Source organism: Pinus tabuliformis, chromosome 8 (assembly GCF_031772625.1).
Source record: "Pinus tabuliformis cultivar Carrire ecotype Pingquan chromosome 8, CPIR1, whole genome shotgun sequence".
Lineage (NCBI taxonomy): Eukaryota > Viridiplantae > Streptophyta > Pinopsida > Pinales > Pinaceae > Pinus > Pinus tabuliformis.
In genome coordinates this window covers 843,467,439-843,488,117 of record NC_142294.1, presented here as the reverse complement: position 1 = coordinate 843,488,117, position 20,679 = coordinate 843,467,439, and the positions used below count along the sequence as shown (strand labels likewise).

Genomic DNA, 20,679 nt, shown 5'->3' with positions numbered 1-20,679 from the left:
ATGATATTTGGTTTTTAGATAGCAGCTGCAGCAATCACATGACTGGAAACAAAGATTTGTTTTCCAATCTAGACACTAGTATTTAGTCTGAAGTTAAGTTGGGTAATGATATTAAGGTATGTGTTAAAAGCAAATGAATGACTGTTGTTTATACTAGAGATGGTGATAGAAGAACAATTGATTATGTTTATTATGTACCTAGCTTGAAATGCAATTTATTGAGCATTGGACAATTGATAGAGAAAAAATATAGAGTGTTCTTCAAGAATAATGAGTGTACTATAATTGACAAATATCCAAGTAAGTAGCTAATAGCAAGAGTAAAAATGACAAAGAATATGATGTTTCCGCTTATAATGAGAAATGAATTGACTCCATCCTTGAATGCTTACAAAACTAAGAAATTCAATGAGTCATGGTTATGGCATTTAAGATATGGTCATTTATATTTTGGTGGTCTAGATTTGCTACAGAAGAAACAAATTGTGAAAGGGTTACCCAGTATTCAACAATCGACAAGCTCATGTGAAATTTTATATACTTGCAAAACATCATAGATAGAAATTTGTATCTGGAGTTTCGTACAGGGCGAAAGGTCCATTGGAGATTGTTCACACAGATTTATGTGGACCAATGCAAACACCTTCTTTGGCTGGTAATGTTTATTTTTTGAATTTTATTGATGATTACAGTGGAAAAATATGGGTTTATCTTCTAAAACAGAACTCTGAAGCATTTTCTGTATTTAAAATATTTAAAACTATGGTTGAAATGGAAAGTGGAAATCATATTAAAATTTTGAGATTAGATAGAGGTGGTGAATATATGCTAACAAATTTCATTGAGTTTTGTCAATCGCATGGAATCAAGAGGCAGTTTACTGCATGTTATACTCCATAGCAAAATGGAATAGCTGAAAGGAAGAATTGAACTATTATGAATATGGCTCAAAGTATGTTGAAGGAGAAGCATCTACCAAATGAATATTGGGGAGAAGCAGTAGCTTGTGCTGTTTATATTCTTAACAGAAGTCTGACTAAGAGCGTGAAGGATCAAGTTCCCGAAGAAGCATGGAATGGTAAGAGTTGTCATATATCTCATTTAAGAATTTTTGGTTGCATTTCTTATGCACATGTTCCTAAATAATTGAGAAATATGTTAGATGATAGAAGTGAGAAATGTATCCTTATTGGATTTAGTGACGAGTCTAAAGCATATAGACTTTATAATCCCATAACAAGGAATTATATTATCAATAAAGGTGTTGAGTTCAAGGAAGAAGAAGTGTGGGATGGAAGCATGATAAATATGTTGCAGAGGCAACAGTATTATCTCATGGAGATGATAATGAAGATGAGCAAGAAGAACAAGGTGGACAACTCCATATACACCTGCTGCAAGCACGCCAGTAAGCCAATCACCAAGAGTTAGTCCATTACAATTCAAAACACTGAGAAATCATGAACATGGCAAACCATCAGGTTATGGTGGAAAACAAACAATAGGATCAGAGGTAAGTAATGATTCTAATCCTACAATAGCTACATTGAAGAATAAAATTAAAGATCATAAGACTAGAAGTTTAAAGGAATTGTATGAGCAGAATGATGAAATATATCAAGTTTCAAATTTTGCATTATTGCATATGATCCAGTAAATTTTGATGAAACTGTGAAAGAAAAAGTTTGGATAAAAGCCATGGATGAAGAAATTGATGCTATAGAAAGAAATAATACTTGGGAACTTGTAAATTTGCCTGAAGGTAAAAATACTATAGGTGTTAAATGGATTTACAAAACTAAAGTGAATGTTGAAGGTGAAATTGAAAAACATAAAGCAAGACATGTAGCACAAGGGTTCAGTCAATAACATCGTATTGATTATAATGAAACTTTTGCACCTGTAGCTAGACTTGACATAGTAAGAATGGTATTAGCTATCACTGCACAAAATAAATGGAAAATATATCAAATGGATGTTAAGTTTTCATTTTTAAATGGCTTGTTGGAAGAAGAGGTTTATGTGAAACAACCTCGTGGATATGAAATTTATGGTCAAGAAGATAAAGTTTACAAATTGAAGAAAGAATTATATGGATTGAAACAAGCACCTCGAGTATGGTATAGTAGAATTGATGAATATGTGAATAGCAATGGATTCATCAGGAGTCCAAGTGAGCCAACTTTGTATACAAAAGTAAACGATGATGGTAAACTTTTGATTGTGTGCTTGTATGTTGATGATTTGATTTTCACTGGAGAACTCTCAATAGATGATTTTAAGACAAGCATGAAAAGAGAATTTGATATGACTAATTTAGGCTTAATGAAATATTTTCTTAGTATTGAAGTAACTCAATTTGACGATGGTATTTTCATTTGTCAATCTAAGTATGCAAAGGATATCTTGAAAAGGTTTAGGATGCAAAACTGTAAGCCAGCTATAACCCCAATTGCAACTGGTACAAAGCTTAATAAGGATGATCATGGTTTAGATATTGATCCAACCTTGTTTAAACAATTGATTGAAAGTCTTATGTATTTGACTGCAACAAGGCCCAATATAATGTTTGGTGTAAGTTTAATTTCCAGATTCATGGAGTCTCCGAAGAGTGCCCATTGGCTATTTGGAAAAATGATTTTAAGATATGCTTCTGGAACAAGAAATTATGGTATCCTATATGCGTATGATTTAGATTTTAAACTAGCTGGTTATACAGATAGTGATTTTGCAAGCAATATTGATGACAGGAGGAGCACATCTGAGTTTTGGTTCAGGTGTAGTTTCATGGGTATCAATGAAGCAATCCATTATGACTCTATCATCAATTGAAGCAAAGTATGTTGCAGCCACAACAACAACATGACAAACTATGTGGATGAGAAGAATTTTGAAAGAGTTGTTGCATGAAAAGAAAGAACCCACTCATAGTTTCTGTGACAACAAATATGCTATTGCATTATCATGAAATCATGTTTTCCATAAGAAGAGTAAACATATTGATACGAGGTATCATTTCATTCGAGAATTAGTAAGAAATAATGAAATATGTATAGAGTTCTGCAGATCAGAAGCCCGGTTTGCAGACATATTTACAAAACCCTTAGGAAAAGAATTGTTTGAAACTCACAAGGAAAACATAGAGGTATGCATGATGTAACGACACTTTGATGCAATATCAAAGTTTTGTTCTTTTTTTGTGATATAATTAAGGGGGATAATGTAAGAATAATTATTTCAAGACCGCCACCGCCTTGGCTCTTCATTCTTCTGGAGGTCATCACCGCCTCACCACCTGCAGAAACGAAAGGGGAGGACCGCCTCAGAAACTAACATTCTAATTATTGTAACCTCGGAAACTAATATTCTAATTATTGTAACCAACATTAATTTTTGTATAAATACATATTCTGAGCAAAGAAAGACAATCCACTCTCGATTTTTGGTTGTGTAATCAAGCAGTTGTAGCTACTATTCTCTATATTTCTGTATTTCTATTTCTTTCAAAGCTTACTAGAAAAAAACATAAAACAAAAAGAGATGAAACAAAAGTTGAAAAACGAAAAATTAAAACAAAATAAGAAACTAACGCTGACAAAAAGCTTGAAACAAAGAGATAATATGCCCCATGTGCAAAATATATGTCAATATTAATGGTCTCATTCGATTCTTTCAATATAAGCAACAACAACAATGGTGGGAAGCTCTGTTTTGCCAATTTTCTTTCTAATGGTAGTGTTAGTCTTGCATGCATCAACAGGAAATCCAAACAGAAGGGTGATTTCTTATCACATATATCTTGTTTATGATTAAAAACACCAATTACAGTCTCTTCCTGCAAATTACATTTTTTTAATTTTGAAGGTTCATATCATCTATATGGGAGAAGTCCCAACTCATGAAGCTGGTGACGAAATCGCTGCTGCGGTTCACCATGATATGTTGGAATATGTTTTAGGAAGGTAAATGGTCATGTTCTTCCCAATTTCCTTGATTGCAACGACCTTCAATTTTTTAAGTTGTATTTTCACATGGAGTGCACATTTTATATTCACTGCTCTTAAAAAATTTGATTGCCAATCATGATGCAGCAGAAAAAGCATTAATTTATAGTTATGGGAGAAGTTTTAATGGATTTGCAGTGACCCTTTCTGCTTCCGAGATAAAAGTCATTAAGGGTAAGTATGATAAATTTCTTAACTTGAGTTGTCTTTATCCCCGAAAAATTTGGGATTCTTAATTGACTGATAAAATAGGAATGAGGTTATCCTATCCATCCATCCAATTCTAAAATATTTCCAGAATTGACAATCTAAATAAGTTCAACATGCATGTATTGTACTGTTCAATTCAGTTCAGTATGTATTGTGCTGTTCAATTCAAGGAAACTGAAATACTAATTAATTTTGTCGATATTTTTTTGTCTATTCAATTATGAAGAAATGGATGGTGTTGTTTCGGTATTTGAAAATAGGAGAATGGTTCTCCACACTACTCGATCATGGGATTTCATAGGCTTTCCTTAATCTGCCAAAAGAAATGTGCAGTATGAAAGTGATGTTATCATTGGAATATTATATACAGGTAATTATATCAATAGGTGAAGTACCAGAACTTTGTTGAAATCATTAATTTGTATATTGGAGCTACAATGAATTTTGGCTAATGAATGAAACAATTTTTGTGCATACAGGAATATGGCCTGAGCCAGAAAGCTTCAATGATATGGGGTTGGCCCCTGTTCCCTCAAAATGGAAAGGAACATGCCAAACTGCTTCGTCCAATTTCACGTGCAACAAGTAATTATATTATTTGGTTGGATATGCAATACAATTGTTTTGAAAAAAAATCATGTAATATATTTGTTTTCATTAAAAGATTAATGAAGGTTGATAGAACTATTGAAGATAATGGAGAATATCCTAGAATAGGTAGAGCTGGTTCACGTAGCCTTAGGATAGGAATTAGTTTCTATTTCTTAGCATGCTATTCTAACTTCCTTAAAACCATGTATTCTATTTAATGTGTAATGTTGATAAACAATGTAGAGCGTTCTACAGAGCCAGACTCTCCTGGCTCAAACTCTCTTTCGTAGAGCTGACCAGTGGGTTTTATTTTTCATTAATACAAACATTTCCATTTTTATCATGGTATCAGAGCGTCAGGGCTAAGGAACTTGTACGTTGGCTGGTGGGTGGTTCTTTGAACCAAAATCATCGTAGGTTTTGAGTGGATAGCCGTGACGATACACTACTACACTTCTCCAAAATTTCAATTTTTCGATCGTCGCATTTTTCTGGTGTACAGCTACGACGGTTGCAACTCGTCTTTGAAAATTGGTGTTTTTCTGCGACGGTCTAGGATATTGGGTGTTTTTCTGCGACTAGTCTCGAAAAATTGGTGTTTATCTGCGACTAGTGTCGGATATTAGGCAAATATCAGTGACGGTCGTGTAAATCAAAGAAATTGCAAAGGGAGCCAAGAACAAGGTTGTAGCTGTCAGAGAAGCTGAGTGGGGAAGCCAAGAACAAGGGCATAGTTGACAACAAGAGGTTGTCTGGAGGCTGAGAAGAAAGCCACGGTGATCTACGCTTGTGTTGCGAGATCGAACAACAGTGATTTGTTTCTGTCATAGATCTGGGGTAAATTTAACAATGTTTACCTATCGAATTTTTTTTTCTAAATCGCCAAGATGAAGAACAATATATTTGAAGCATGCATGAACAAGCATAACAAGCTCGATGGTTCCAATTATGCAAATTGGAAGTTTAAGATGCAAACTCTGCTAGAAGCATAGAGTGCTTGGACGATTGTGAATGGGGATGAGCCGAGGCCCACGGCTGGATCAGCAACAGTGCTAGATTGGGAGAAATGAGAAAGCAAAGCAAGGAAAATGTTAAAGATGTCAGTGAAAGACTATATTATACCGCACATCAAAGAAGGTAAGTCAGCTAACAAGATTTGGGGAACTCTGAAGGAATTGTACGAGATTAGAAATTCAAATCGTCTTTTGTTCCTCAAGAGTAAGATCCTGTCCATGAAGATGGAGGAGAATGAAATGATTGCTTCATTTGTAGCACAAATCAAGGATCTGAAAAACAAATTATCGGATATTGGTCATACAATGGATAATACAGATCTTGTGACCATTACAATGAATGGTGTCACTGATGATTATCAGATGTTCATCACTGGGATCAATGCTAGAGAAAAGATCTTGAAATTTGAAGAGCTGATAGGTATGCTGATGCAGGAAGAAGAGAGGAGATCAACTCTGAAGCCCCAGAGTGCCGATCTTGCATTGGTGGCAAGGAAGAACTTCTATAAAGGGAAAGGAGGTCCACAATAGCAAAACGGAGCAAGTTCACATAAACGACCAAATCTGACCCAAGGTATGCATCCGAATAAAAACTACTCTGAAACTACATGTTTTTGTTGCGGAAAATTGGGTCATATTACCAGGGAATGTAGGGAAAAGAAGTATCATGAAGAACAATAGAAGCCAAAGAGACATGCAGGTCATCTTGTGAATGGTGACCAGGTGCAGAATTTAAGGTTGTTCATGGCAGATCGTGAGGAAAATGTTGATGCAGACATTTGGTATGTAGATTCAAGAGCATCAACACACATGACAAGGAACAAGCACTGGCTGGAGGATTTTAAAGAGATCAACGAAGGCACATAGATTTACCTAGGAGATGATAGAAGCCATCAAATCAAAGGATGTGGGAAAGTTTCTGTCATTCTACCTGATGGTAATATCAAACAAATTTATAATGTAATGTATGTGCCTGGCATAACAAAGAACTTGATTTCTATATCAATGATTACAGATCAAGATTTGAAAGTTGAATTTTTAAAATCTAACTGTTACATTAAGGATCTGCTAGATGGAATGAAGACAATTGTTACAGGAATCCGAACAGGAGGATTGTACAAGTTGGATGTGAAACCTGCACCGGTTCAAGCATTGACAGTAGCGAGCCTGAATACAGAAGAGCTTTGGCACCAGAGATTCGGCCACATCAATTACAATGATTTGTTGTTACTACAGAGGAAAGAAATGGTAAGAGATCTTCCTATGCTAAAGCAAGTACATAATGATTGCGATGCTTGTACTTTAGGAAAAATGCATAGAGAAGAATTCCCTATTAGAGTAGAAAAGAAACAGAGGGATATATTGGAGTTAGTGCACATAGACCTTTGTGGTCCCATGTAGACAAAATCATTAGGAGGTGCAGTGTATTTCCTACTATTTATTGATGACTGTACAAAGTTTTCTTGGGTGTATTTCTTAAGTAAGAAGAGTCATACATTCGAATACTTTAAGCAGTTTAAAAATATGATTGAAAGAAAAACAGGGAAACAGATAAAAATTCTCCATTCTAATCAAGGGGGAGAATACAGGAAAGATGAGCTGATCAGATATTGTAAAGATCATGGAATTTTGCAGCAGTTTACAGTACCCCATACTCCACAGCAGAATGGAGTAACAGAAAGGAAGAACAGAACTTTGGTGGAATGTGCGAGAAGTATGCTAAAAGGTAAGAATCTTTCAAATGGTTTTTGGGCTGAAGTAGTGAGTACTGCGGTTTATTTAAAAAATAGGAGTCCTACAAGAAGTCTTGAGTTTAAAACTCCTTTTGAAGCTTTGTATGGATATAAGCCTATAGTAAAACACTTAAGAATATTTGGATGTAAAGAATTTTCCCACATACCCAAGGAAGATAGAAAGAAATTAGACTCAAAAGCCATCAAATGCACTTTTATAGGGTATTGTTTGTCATATAAAGCATACAGATTATTTAATCCCTCTACTCACAAGTTATTTTTTAGTAGAGATGTTAAATTCCATGAGCAGGATAGTGAAGAAACTGATGAGCACTATGATGTATGGGACATTCCGTACTTTTAAGAAGAAGAAGTAGAGAACAATCAGGGTCAGCAACAAACAAAGGCAGAGGATGAACAACAATAGCAACTACAACAGCAACAACAACAACAACAACAGTAGCAGGAAGAAATAAGGTTTGAAACCACCACCCTACCACTCAGGAGATCAGGTAGGAAAGCTCAAATGCCTGCAAGATATAGGGAAAATGCTTTTATAACTAGTATGATGAAAGTGGTTGAACCATCTAGTTATAAAGAAGCAAATGAAAGTAATGAATGGAAAATAGCCATGGAATAGGAGTATGATTCAATAATCAGAAACAACACTTGGGAATTGGTAGAACTTCCTAGAGGAAAACATGTCATAGGTTGCAAATGGTTATATAAATCGAAGATTAATACAAATGGAACTATAGAAAAATTGAAATCTAGGTTGGTTGCAAAGGGGTATACACAAAAAGAAGGGATAGATTATGAAGAAACCTTCACCCCTGTAGCTAAATTGAACACCATCAGAATGTTAATTGCTTTAGCTATTAAGAAACATTGGATGATGCACCAACTAGATGTAAAGTCTGCATTTCTGAATGGAGAACTGAAAGAAGAGGTTTATTTAGAGCAACCGGAAGGGTTTGTCCAGAAGGGAAAAGAACATTTAGTCTATAGGTTGAAGAAAGCACTCCATGGACTAAAACAAGCTCCCAAGTCATGGTATGAGAAAATTGATTCATTTTTCTACAAGTTGGCTATAATAGAAGTAAGAATGACCCTAATCTTTACACCATGAAAGATGAACAAGAGTGCGTAGTGTTGATTTCATTATATGTAGATGATTTGATAATTGTAGGTGATGCTATATATCTAATTCATGAAATCAAGCAGCAGATTTCACAGATGTTTGAGATGAAGCATCTCAGTGAACTCAGATACTATTTAGGTCTCAAAATCTGGAGAGATTTGGGTCAAACATTTTTGTCTCAAGCAAAGTATGTCAAAGGCCTATTAGAGAAGTTTAGAATGGATCAGTGCAACTCTGCACAGGTACCATTGCAGCAAAACATCAAATTACAATGTGAGGATGGCTCAAAAGCGGCAGATGCAACACTTTACAAAACACTGGTTGGTAGTTTAATCTCCCTAACCACCACTGGCCCTGATTTGGCTTATGTTGTCAACGTGTTAAGCCAATTTATGTCTAAGCCACTTGAAAGCCACTGGAATGCAGTAAAGAATGTTTTGAGGTATCTACAAGGTACTGTAGATTATGGAAATATTTACACCGACTCTTCTGATTTTAGATTGGCAGGATTTGCAGATTCAGATTCGGTAGGAAATGTATATGATCGCAGATCTATAACAAGTTATGCATTTAGTCTTGGATCTAGGGTGATCACTTGGAGCAGTAAGAAGTAGAACACAGTCTCCTTGTCCTCAGCAGAAGCAGAGTATCAAGCCATGTGTGCAGCAACATGCGAGGCGGTTTGGTTGCAGAGACTTCTCCAGGATGTTGGGGAAGAACAGACAATCACAACAACAATCAGATGCGACAATCAAAGTTCAATCAAGCTGGCCAACAATCTGGTGTTTCACAAAAACACGAAACATATTGATACTCAATTCCATTTTGTCAGGAAGAAAGTGCAATCTAAAGAAATTCATCTGGAATAGTGTAATACATGTGATAATGTTGCGGAAATTTTCACTAAGCCCCTTGGAAAAGTAAAATTTCAAATGTTTAGGGAGATGTTAGGCATACATGTGAACCCATTCTCCATTAAGGAGGAGTGTTGAAGATAATGGAGAATATCCTAGAATAGATAGAGTTGGTTCATATAGCCTCAGGATAGGAATTAGTTTCTATTTCTTAAGGTGATGTTCTAACTTCCCTAAAACCATGTATTCTATTTAATGTATAATGTTGATGAACAATGTAGAGCGTTTTGCAAAGCCAGACTCTCCTGGTTCAGACTCTCTTTCGTAGAGCTAACCAGTGGGTTTTATTTTTCATTAATACAAACATTGTCATTTTTATCAAGAACCCTGGAAGCAACGGTAATAACAATAGTATTATGAGAATATTATTATTATTATTATTTAAATTTAAGGTTATGGTTTAAAATGGTGTATGAAATTTTTTGTTTGTGGGATAAAAGACTCATCTTCTAGCAATTATTTGACTGTCAATTTTACTAAAGTATACATACTCTACTCCACCTTTTAGGAAAAAAACATATGCTCTTAAATATGGATTCATTTAAAATAAAATTTCTTCTAATTAAGAAAAGTAAGAAAAAAATGCAACTAGGAAAAGTAACTGTAACAAGTAGCTAAGAATAAATATAGACTTATCACAATAAAAATGTTGTTAGATCTGAGACTTTTGTGATCCATATTGTAGATAAATGTCTTTCGGATTAATCACATCATTAAGATTTGGTCTTGAAGTGTATGAAAATAGATATATGGTTAGAATTCTTGGATTAAGATATTCATTTAAAATTGTAGTTTGAATAGGGGAAATGAGGAAAGAAAATAAACATTCAGTTATACATTGACAAAGAAAAGCTCACAACTGACTTGAAGACTGAATTCAAACACAAGTAACATCACAGGATTTACGTGGTAAAACCTTGACAGGGTGTCAAGGAAACATCCACGGGGCAAGGGATTGGAATCTCTATTCAATCAACAATGATTCTCCATGATTAGATTTTCTCAAGCATTCACTAGTTTTATACGAGCCTCCTCCGTTACATAACTGTTGTTTTGTTATAAAACTAAATCGTAGTAACTAATACAACTATTACTCATATTTACATAATTCGTTGTCAAACATCCAACAAACTCCACCTTGACAACAATTTTACTAATCCCTTGCCCATGCCCATTCATCATCTTTTCTGCAAGCCAAGAGAAGCTAAACACCATCGCAACTTCTCTACTGTAACTGGCTTTGTGAATATGTCTGCACAATTCTCTCGCATATGGAATTTTTGAAGAGCTACTTTTCTGCCATCAATCACATGTCTCAGAAAATGATACCTTACATCAATGTACTTGGTTCTGCTATGATAAGCAGGATTTGTAGCCAAGTGAATAGCACTTTGACTGTCACAAAGTACATTCACTTTCTCCTGCATCCTTCCAATCTCATCAAGCAGACCCTTTAACCAAATTGCTTCTTTACTGGCATCTGAAGCAGCTATATATTCAGCTTCGGTTGTGTACAATGCAACTATTTCTTGAAGCTTTGACATCCAACTAATTTCTCCACTTGCAAGAGTAAAGACATAACCTGTAGTAGATCTTCTTTTGTCCAAATCACCTGCATAATCGGCATCTACATATCCGCAGACTGATCCTTCACCACCACTAAAGATGATGCAGTGGTCACTTGTGCCTCTTAGATATCGAAGCACCCATTTCACTGCTCGCCAATGTTCTTCACCTGAATTTGCCATGAACCTGCTGACAACTCCAACTGCATGTGAAATTTCAGGTCTTGTAGATACCATCGCATACATTAAGTTGCCTACAACATTTGCATATGGTACATGAGACATATACTTCTTTTCTTCATCAGTTCTAGGACTCAAAACTGAAGAAAGCTTAAAATGGGAAGCTAGTGGAACATTAACAGGTTTCACATTGTTCATACAGAACTTTTCAAGTACTTTCTCCACATACTTCTGCTGTGATAACCAAAGCTTACCATTTTTCTTGTCTCTGTGTATCTCCATGCCCAAGATATGTTTTGCTGCTCCAAGATCCTTCATATCAAACATCCTAGAGAGCTGAGCCTTTAACCTATTGATCTCTTCCATGCTTTTGCTTGCAATAAGCATATTGTCAACATACGAAGCTAAGATAATGAATATGCCATTGAAACTTTTGAAGTATACACAATGATCATACTCACTTCTTATGAAGTTCTGACTCACCATGAAGGAATCAAACTTCTTGTACCATTGTCTGGGAGATTGCCTCAGACCGTACAATGATTTCCTGAGCTTGCAAACTAATCTTCTGCTGCGACCTTGTACAAAACCTTATAGCTGTTCCATATATATCTCTTCATTCAAATTACCATTTAGAAAAGTTGTTTTAACATTTAACTGTTCTAACTCAAGGTTAAGTAATGCAGTTAGTGCTAACACAGTATGAATAGAAACAAGTTTTACAACTGGAGAAAAAATCTCATGAAAGTCTATACCTTCAACCTGAGAATACCCTTTTTCTACCAGTCTCGCCTTATACCTTTGATACTTCCATCAACTTTCTGTTTCAGTTTGAAGACCCACTTGCATCCAACAACACTTCTCCCTTCAGGAAGCTCTATAAGATCCCTTGTATTGTTCTTGGCTAAGGAATCCATTTCTTCTTCCATAGCCATTTTCCATTTTTCGCTATCTGTGTCATCTACTGCTTCTTGATAACAAGAAGGTTCCCCATCTTTAGTAATCAAAGCAAAAGATGAAGCAGAATCTTCATACCTTTTGGGAGTTTTTCTTTCCCTTGTAAACCTTCTTAGAGTGACTCGTTGCTGAACTGGTCCAGAAACTTGAACTAGCTCAGAGACTTCAACAACTTCCTTTGTATTTTTAACACATTTTTCTCCAGAAGTCTCTCCTTCCTTTTGACTGTCACCGAAAGGTCTAGCCTCCAACTGAACTTGTTGATTTGGCGATACCTGTTCCTGTTCAATTCTTTCAACATTTGATTTTAAAAGAGAAGATTCATCAAATGTTACATCTCTACTAATGACTATCTTCCACAATGTAGGATCCCACAACCTGTATCCTTTCATTGCATAGTCATACCCAACAAAGACATAACATTTCGATTTTGGATCTAATTTTGAACGCTGATTTTTAGGAATAAGAGAATAAGCATCACAACCAAATATACTTAAATGTGAATAATCACAAGACTGACCTATCCAAACTTCTTCAAGAATTTTACAATTAATTGCTACTGAAGGTGATCTATTAACTAAATAACAAGCAGTGGATACTGCTTCTGCCCACAGCTCCTTTTGCAAGTTAGCATTGCTGATCATGCTTCTGGCTCTTTCCATAAGAATCCGATTCATACGCTCAGCAATACCATTTTGCTGAGGAGTATAAACAACAATTTTGTGTCTAATAATTGCCTCATCCTTACAGTATTGTTCAAATTCAATTGAAGTGAACTCACCACCATTGTCAGTTCTTAAACATTTAATAGATTTGCCTGTTCTTTTCTCTACCATTGCTTTAAATTGTTTAAAGACATTGAATACATCAGCTTTCCTTTTTAGCATAAAAGCCCAAACTTTACGGGAGAAATCATCAATAAACGTTAAAAAATATAGAGCACTTCCATATGATGCAACAGGGGATGGTCCCCATAGATCAAAATGAATATAGTCTAAAATATCTTTACTATTATGATTTCCAACTTTAAATCTCTGTTTGCACTGTTTTCCATACACACAATGTTTACAAAAATCTAACTTCAAGGATTTCAGATCGGGAAAGAGATTTACGTTTCATCAGTATCTGAAGACCTTTCTCGTTCATATGACCTAATCGCTGATGCCATAGACGAGTACCTGCTTCTTCCTTTTCTGACGCAACTGCTGCTTCACTAACCTGAGTACTTCCTTTTAACCTGTAAAGATTTCCGACCTTTTCTGCTTTCATAACCACTAGGGCTCCTTTAAAGACTCTCAATATGCCATTCTGACTTGTAAACTTATAACCATCTGAATCTAAAACTCCCAAAGAAATCAATTTTTTTTCAAATCAGGTATATGTCTAACACTAGTTAATGTTCTAACTGTGTTATCATACATCTTAATCCTGATATTTCCCATCCCAACAGTTTGACATGACACATTATGACCCATAAACATAGAACTACCATTTACATTTTCATACGAAGTAAACCAATTTCTGTGTGGACACATGTGATGAGAAGCACCAGAGTCTAACAACCAGCTTTCTAAACCCTGTGAGACATTACATTCAGGTGAAGTTTCATCTATCATACATAATTCTTCAGCAGATAAAACTTTATTGCCTTCAGGTGAAGATTGTTTTCGTTTCCAACAATCTTTCTTCAAGTGTCCAATTTTATTGCAGTGCCAACATTTTGCCTTACACTTCTTTCCCTTCAATTTAGATCTGGAAGACCCCCTTGGTTTTTCTCCTCTTTCCTTTGAGTGTCCTCTAGCTACCATGGCTTCTGATGCAGTTGTTTCAATACTGGAATTCCTTCGTACTTCTTCAGACAAAAGAGCTCCCACGACTGATTCAAACTTCAAAGAATCAGCAGTGCTCAAGCTAATTGAAGTTACGAAGTGATCCCATGATTCGGCCAGAGAACACAACAAGGTTATGGTTTTATCTTTTTCCTGGATTTTAACTTCCATATCTGTTAATTGGCATATAAGTGTATTAAAAACATTCAAATGTTCTGCAACTTTTGAACCTTCTTTCATTTGAAGACTGTACAACTGTCTTTTCAGATAAATTCTATTGGTTAATGACTTTGTCATATAGATATTTTCTAGTTTTTCCCACAATCCTGAAGTCGTACTCTCTTCAACAATGTTGAAAAGAACCTCATCCGCCAGGCATAATCTGATGGTACTGAGGGCTCAGGGATCCAAGTCCTCCCAGTCTGAATCAGTCATAGTTGCAGGTTTCTTAGTTTTCCCATCCAATGACTTGTGCAACCCTTGTTCACAAACAGATCTCTAACCTTCAGTTTCCAAAGAGCAAAATTGCTCTTGCTGGTGAATTTCTCTACCTCGAATTTTGCATTTGACATCTTAGCCATTTTTCTAGGGTTTCAATCTTCAGTCTTTCAACTAAGGTTTATATTTTTCTTCAAAAAAACCATTTTGTGTAAAGAAAATAATTCCCAAGAAATAACCCTTTAGCAAAATTCTTTTATTTGCAAACCCTTTTTTTCATTTCAAACCCTTTGTTTTGTGAAAACAAAAAATATTTTCTTGAATTTTTTTCTCTCCAAATTTCTGATTTGATTTTCTTGAAGTTCTTTCCTCCAAAATTTCAATAAATCCACCTCTTTATCTTTTTTTAAGAAAATTTTTTGAAAAAAGAAATTTCTCTCCAGCATTAAAAATACCGGGATCCATATCTGCTGATCAGGCTCCGGCAGCACGTAGAGGTCTGCCAACAATCGCGGGTTTCTTTCTCCGGTAATAGGGTTTTTCACTGGGCAGTGGCTCTTACTCTGCTCCTGCTAGACTAGGTAGCAGTCTCCTGGGCAGCGGCTCTCTGGCAGCATGCAACAGCCCTTCACACAGATGATAGACAGGCCTTCACGCAGCGGGTCCCCTGGGCAGCGGCTCTCTGGCAGCACGACTTGCACTCATGCAGATGGTAGCACGCTCAGCTCAAACGCAGCAGCACGCAACAGCACAGCGTGCACTCACGCACATGGCAGCAACTCTTCCTTCACGCAAGCAGTTCACGCATCTGCTTGATTTTACATGCAGATGACAGAGTGACACAGGCAGAGGTAGCAATACCGTCATGTAGGCGTCAATACCTTCACGCAGATAGACAGCGACACCTTCACGCAGGTTTCTTTGCAGATAACAGCCCACGCAACACTCCTCTTCAGGCCGATGACAGGCCACTCGCACAGCTCTTCTCTTCATCTTCACACGGATGACAAATTGCTCACTCAAAAAACTAAACTAAATGCTCTACCATTTGTAGTTCGAATAGGGGAAATGAGGAAAGAAAATAAACATTCAATTATACATTGACAAAGAAAAGCTCACAACTGACTTGAAAACTGAATTCAAACACAAGTAATAACAGGTTCGAGGCTGGCAGTGTACAAAGTTTGTTGGGGAGGTAATTGCGGGGACGCAGATGTACTTGCGGCATTCGACGACGCCATCAATGACGGCGTGGATATTATTTTTGTTTCCCTTGGGTCTGATCTTAAGAGTGATTATTTTAACAATAGCATTGCCATTCGTTCATTTCACGCAATGAAGAAGGGAATTCTTACTTGCAACTCTGCTGGAGACTTTCCTGAAATTGGGAATTGGGAGCGTTTCCAATTATGCTCCCTGGTCTTACACAGTAGCTGCAAGTACTATAGATCGGACATTCCAGGCCAATTTGGTTCTCGGAAACAATAGGACCATTTCAGTAAAATTCATTGATTCATATTTTGTCCATATTATTTCCATTGTGCTAGTATTTATATATTGTTTTTAGGGGGATAGTATTTATATATTGTTTTTATGTGGGGTATTTTTATTTTAATTGTTGAATTTAGAAATATTTTAGAATTTGAGTAATAGGATGGGACGTTAAACATCTAATTTTATTTTTATTTATCGATTTTTAAAATATTCTTAAAACCAATAATTAAAATTCTAGAATCAAAATCAATAATCAAATTAATTTCAAAATCTAGTAACTTATATATTATATTAAGATAGCTTATTACTTTATAATCATTACTACATTCTTTGTTTTTTTTCCCGGCCATGCAAAAGGTTTTTTCTCTTTATTTCTAAAAGGAAAGTGACCTAAACCAGAGGCTGGTGGTTTTTCTTTTATTAGTAGTGTTCCTATGTGATTTGTTCAAATGCCTAATTACTTTATAAGCATCGCTGGATGCTTATCTTTTTATTTCCGGGCGATGCAAAAGGTTTTTCTCTCTTTATTTTTAAAAGGAAAGTAAGTGACCTAAATCAGAGGCTGGTTTGAAAGTGGTTTTTCTTTTATGAGTAGTGTTACTATGTGCTTTGTTGAAATGCCTAATTACTTTATAAGCATTGCTGGATGCTTTTCTTTTTTCTCCCTCCATGCAAAAGGGTGTTTTCTCTTTATTTTGATGGTAAAACAAAAGAAATCTAGAGAATTGTTTGAAAGTAGTTTTTCATTTATTTAAAGAGTGTTTTTATGTGTTTTGTTCAAAAGATAAAATTTGCAAGGGTTTGGAAAACCAAAAAATTTTAAAAATCTGGAAAATGTTCGTAAAAATCAGTAAAACATGGACAAAATCAAGTTACTATTCAAATATCGATAAAAATTGGTAAACATTGGCTAGGCCAAAAAAATCTTAATTTCTAGATAAAATCAAAATTGGTTCAAATGGCTAATCACTTTGCTTTGTCTTTTCAACTTAGAAAAAAAAAGCTTTTTCTCTTTATTTTAATGGTAAAACAAAAGAAATTCAGAGGATTTGAATGTAAAACAAAAGAAATTCAGAGGATTTGAATGTAAATTTAGAAGATTATTTGAAAGTGGTTTTTATTTTATCTGTAGAGTGCTCTTATGTGCTTTGTTTATATAGCTCTCGATCATTACTGGATTTTTTGTTTTTTCTCCATGCCTATGCAAAAGTTTATTTTTCTCTCTATTATTGTGAAGCAAAGGAAAAGGACCTAAAGTAGACGATGGTTCAAAAGTGGTTTTTCTGTTATTTCTTTCCCGGAGTTGTCTATAATGCGACTTTTTTGGAGATTCCGGTGACGGAATCCGGCGGAAGAAATTTAGGTTAAATCTTGATTTGTTGCAGTTAAAATGGTTTTTTAACTGCATATTTGGATTCAGCACCCTCGAAAACCCCTGGGACGCTTTCATTGTGCAGAAACTAGCTATCAAACTTGCGATTCCAATAAATTCCTGCCGGATTTCGACCGGAAAAACCTGCCGGAAAGGCTTTCAAAAAGTCGCGTTATAGAGAACTGCTTTCTTTCCCTGGCCATGCAAGCGTGTTTGTGTTTTCTCTTTATTTCTCTTATAAATCAAAGTAACCTAAATCAGAGGATTGTTTGAAAGTGGTCTTTTTAATTGTGTTATTTTGTTCAAAATGACCTAACTCAGAGGATTGTTTGAAAGTCGTTTTTTATTGTGTTATTTTGTTTTGTTAAGGGTTGGAAAAAAGAATATTAAGTATAGTAATTAGTAAAAAATTTAGTAAACATTTATTTATCAAATTTATATAAATTATAAAATTTAAAATTCAAATCCCAACCAAATATTTTAAAACAATATTTTTATTTTGAAGTACTCAAAAGAATGCATGAACTCAGAGCATACATACATGAATTTGAACTCAGAGCATACATACATGAATTCGACTAGGTAAAAGATGGTAGTGTTTTCCTTGTTTCTAACTCGAGGGGATTGAGCACCAAGTAGATTAATCTACTTGGTAAGATAAAGATTTGAATAGGTCATTAATAATGGGCAATTAATAATGAGCATACAATTTTAGATTTGAGTATAATTTCAGTACCTATTTTTGAAATATCTTAAAATTTAGAATCAAAATAAAGTGACCCAATAACAAAAGGATGCATTTTAGTATATAGATTGCTTCGATGGTGTTTCAAAATTTGAGTTAAGATTGTGGAAATATTTAGCAGAGATGCAATGCACAAAGCAATGTTAAATAGTTGATTTTTATTTTATTTTATTTATCAAGATTTACTTTCATTTATAAAATTTCAGAATATTTTTAAAATCTATATTATTTTTTAAATTAAAACAAATTATTTGCTATGCAATTCTAATAAGTTATTTTTTACTAGATCATTAAATTAATAATTTTGATGAACTTATTTCTACATTCAGGTCCCCTATGGCAACTATACTAAAAAGTTATACCCAGAACAAGCCTGCACCTGTAGTTGCTTCATCCTCCTCAATAGGACCAAGTCTATTCAATTCAAATATTCTTAAAGTAAGCTTTGATAGTTTTTGGAATTTAATTTATTTTATAAAAAGGGTCATTGTAAGGTATTTTTATGTTAATTGTAGGTTTTTTTAGATTTCCAGAATTTGACTTTATTTAATTCTCTCCTAACCATCAGATTTTGAGATATTCCAAAAATCTATAATCAACATAGATACACTGCAATGTTACACTGCTTTGCAGGGATTTCAAATAATGTATTATTTTCATGTGTGAATCACCGAACATCATTGCTCCGGGAGTGGACATCCTAGCTGCTTGGTCAAAAGCTTCAAGTGTGACACAAGAAAGTGTAGACAAGAAATTGGTGAATTATAAAATAATATCTGGGACTTCAATGGCTTGTCCTCACGTATCAGGAGCTGCTGCCTACGTCAAATCCTTCCACCCTGACTAGTCTCCCGCTGGGATTAAGTCGACCCTCATGACAACAGGGAATCTATTGCTTAGATTCATGCACACTGAGACGAGCTTAAATTTGAAAAAAATTCTTCTAAGAGTAATTACCACCTTATGGAAATCAAATCAATTACGTGGATTAATGTCACATTAGACTTTCAAAGTAATGATATGGGTTTGGAGAGGAATCGAACAAGGGTTTGATATTATATCAAATCAATTACATGAATCAATGTCACATTAGACTTTCAAAATAATGGTATGGGTTTGGAGAGGAATCGAACAAGGGTTTGATATTATATCAAATCAATTACGTGAATTAATGTCACATTAGACTTTCAAAGTAATGGTATGGGTTTGGAGAGGAATCAAACAAGGATTTGATATTATATTGGGATTTTCTAGTAAACCAAAATTCATAGTTTTATGTAAATTTCTAAATTCTAATTATTATTTTGATTAAATGATTAGTACATGGTTAAGTGATTAGTACCATGTTACTAGGGTGAATATTAGGTGCTAGGGTGAATATTAGTCTACCTAATTGATTTAGAATGACATGAAGATAACAATTACTCCACCAATTCCATGTGTTAATTTTGAATGACATGAATGTGACATTTACTCAAACAATTCCATGTATGCAATATGGCACAAAGGCTTAAATTCTAATCAAGTTCCATTGATGCAATATGGTGCAGCATCTCCCCTGGATCGAAACTACCCTGGCAGCAAGGAGTACAAAGAACTGGCATACGGTTCGGGGAAGATAAATCCAGTGAAGGCTATCGATCTGGGGCTTGCATACGATGCCAACGTTAATTCCTACATCGACATGCTCTGCAGTGCAGGTTATGACACTGCCCATCTATGTCTGGTGATCGGAGATAACAACACTTGTTATGGGGCTCCTAGAATGGGAGTTACAACATTGAATTATCATCCATGATAGTTATTACGCAGCCTGAACATAATATTTCCACCAAATTTCCAAGAACGTTAACCAACGTTGGACCTGCCCCTTCCACATACAGTGCCCTAGTGGAGGCATGTTCCGGAGTGATGGTAACGGTCCAACCAAGCATTCTTGCATTCACCTCTTCAAATCAGAGTCTAGCGTTCATTGTGGACGTTGAAGCAAACATTGCAAAAATACCAAAGGACATTGTGTTTTCAGGGGCCTTAACTTGGAGATATGGTAATTTCAGTGCGAGAAGCCCAATCGTTGTATGCCAGTATTGATTTCATGCCCAACTTATTTCATTATTATGTATTGGCGTGCTTGCTAACTCCTTACAATTTGGTTTATTTTCTGGACAAGGGCATTTTATAGTTTTTCAATGATGTATATCCTGGGAGGGTTTGATGTATAGTTTGGGTAGTTGGGAGGGTTTAATGATAATCTCTCTATCATGATTCCAGTCGCAAGACATGATTATGTTAAATAATCTTGAAAAAGATTCTATGTACGAATATGTCGGGCTATGTTGGGGCCTTCTTTAGTACTGAAAAAAAAACAAATGCATTTTATACTTCTGTGCGATAATATTTTCTCTGTAGATCCATTTTACAGTTCATTATTATGAGATTGCTGAACTTTTTCTTCATATTTATATCGTCAAAGAGGTTAGGTTTGTTTACTAT

The 20,679-nt window shown here is 35.2% G+C and overlaps 1 protein-coding gene across 1 annotated transcript; it reads left to right on the top strand.

Annotated features, from left to right (window-relative positions):
- The first annotated feature begins 942 nt into the window (after positions 1-942).
- Positions 943-20,277, top strand: LOC149238211 (cucumisin-like). The gene is made up of 4 exons (XM_089369506.1): positions 943-1,078; positions 15,735-16,046; positions 19,737-19,912; positions 19,999-20,277. Exons 1-4 carry the CDS (start codon positions 943-945, stop codon positions 20,275-20,277), a joined length of 903 nt encoding a protein of 300 aa, XP_089225632.1.
- The last annotated feature ends 402 nt before the right edge of the window (positions 20,278-20,679 follow it).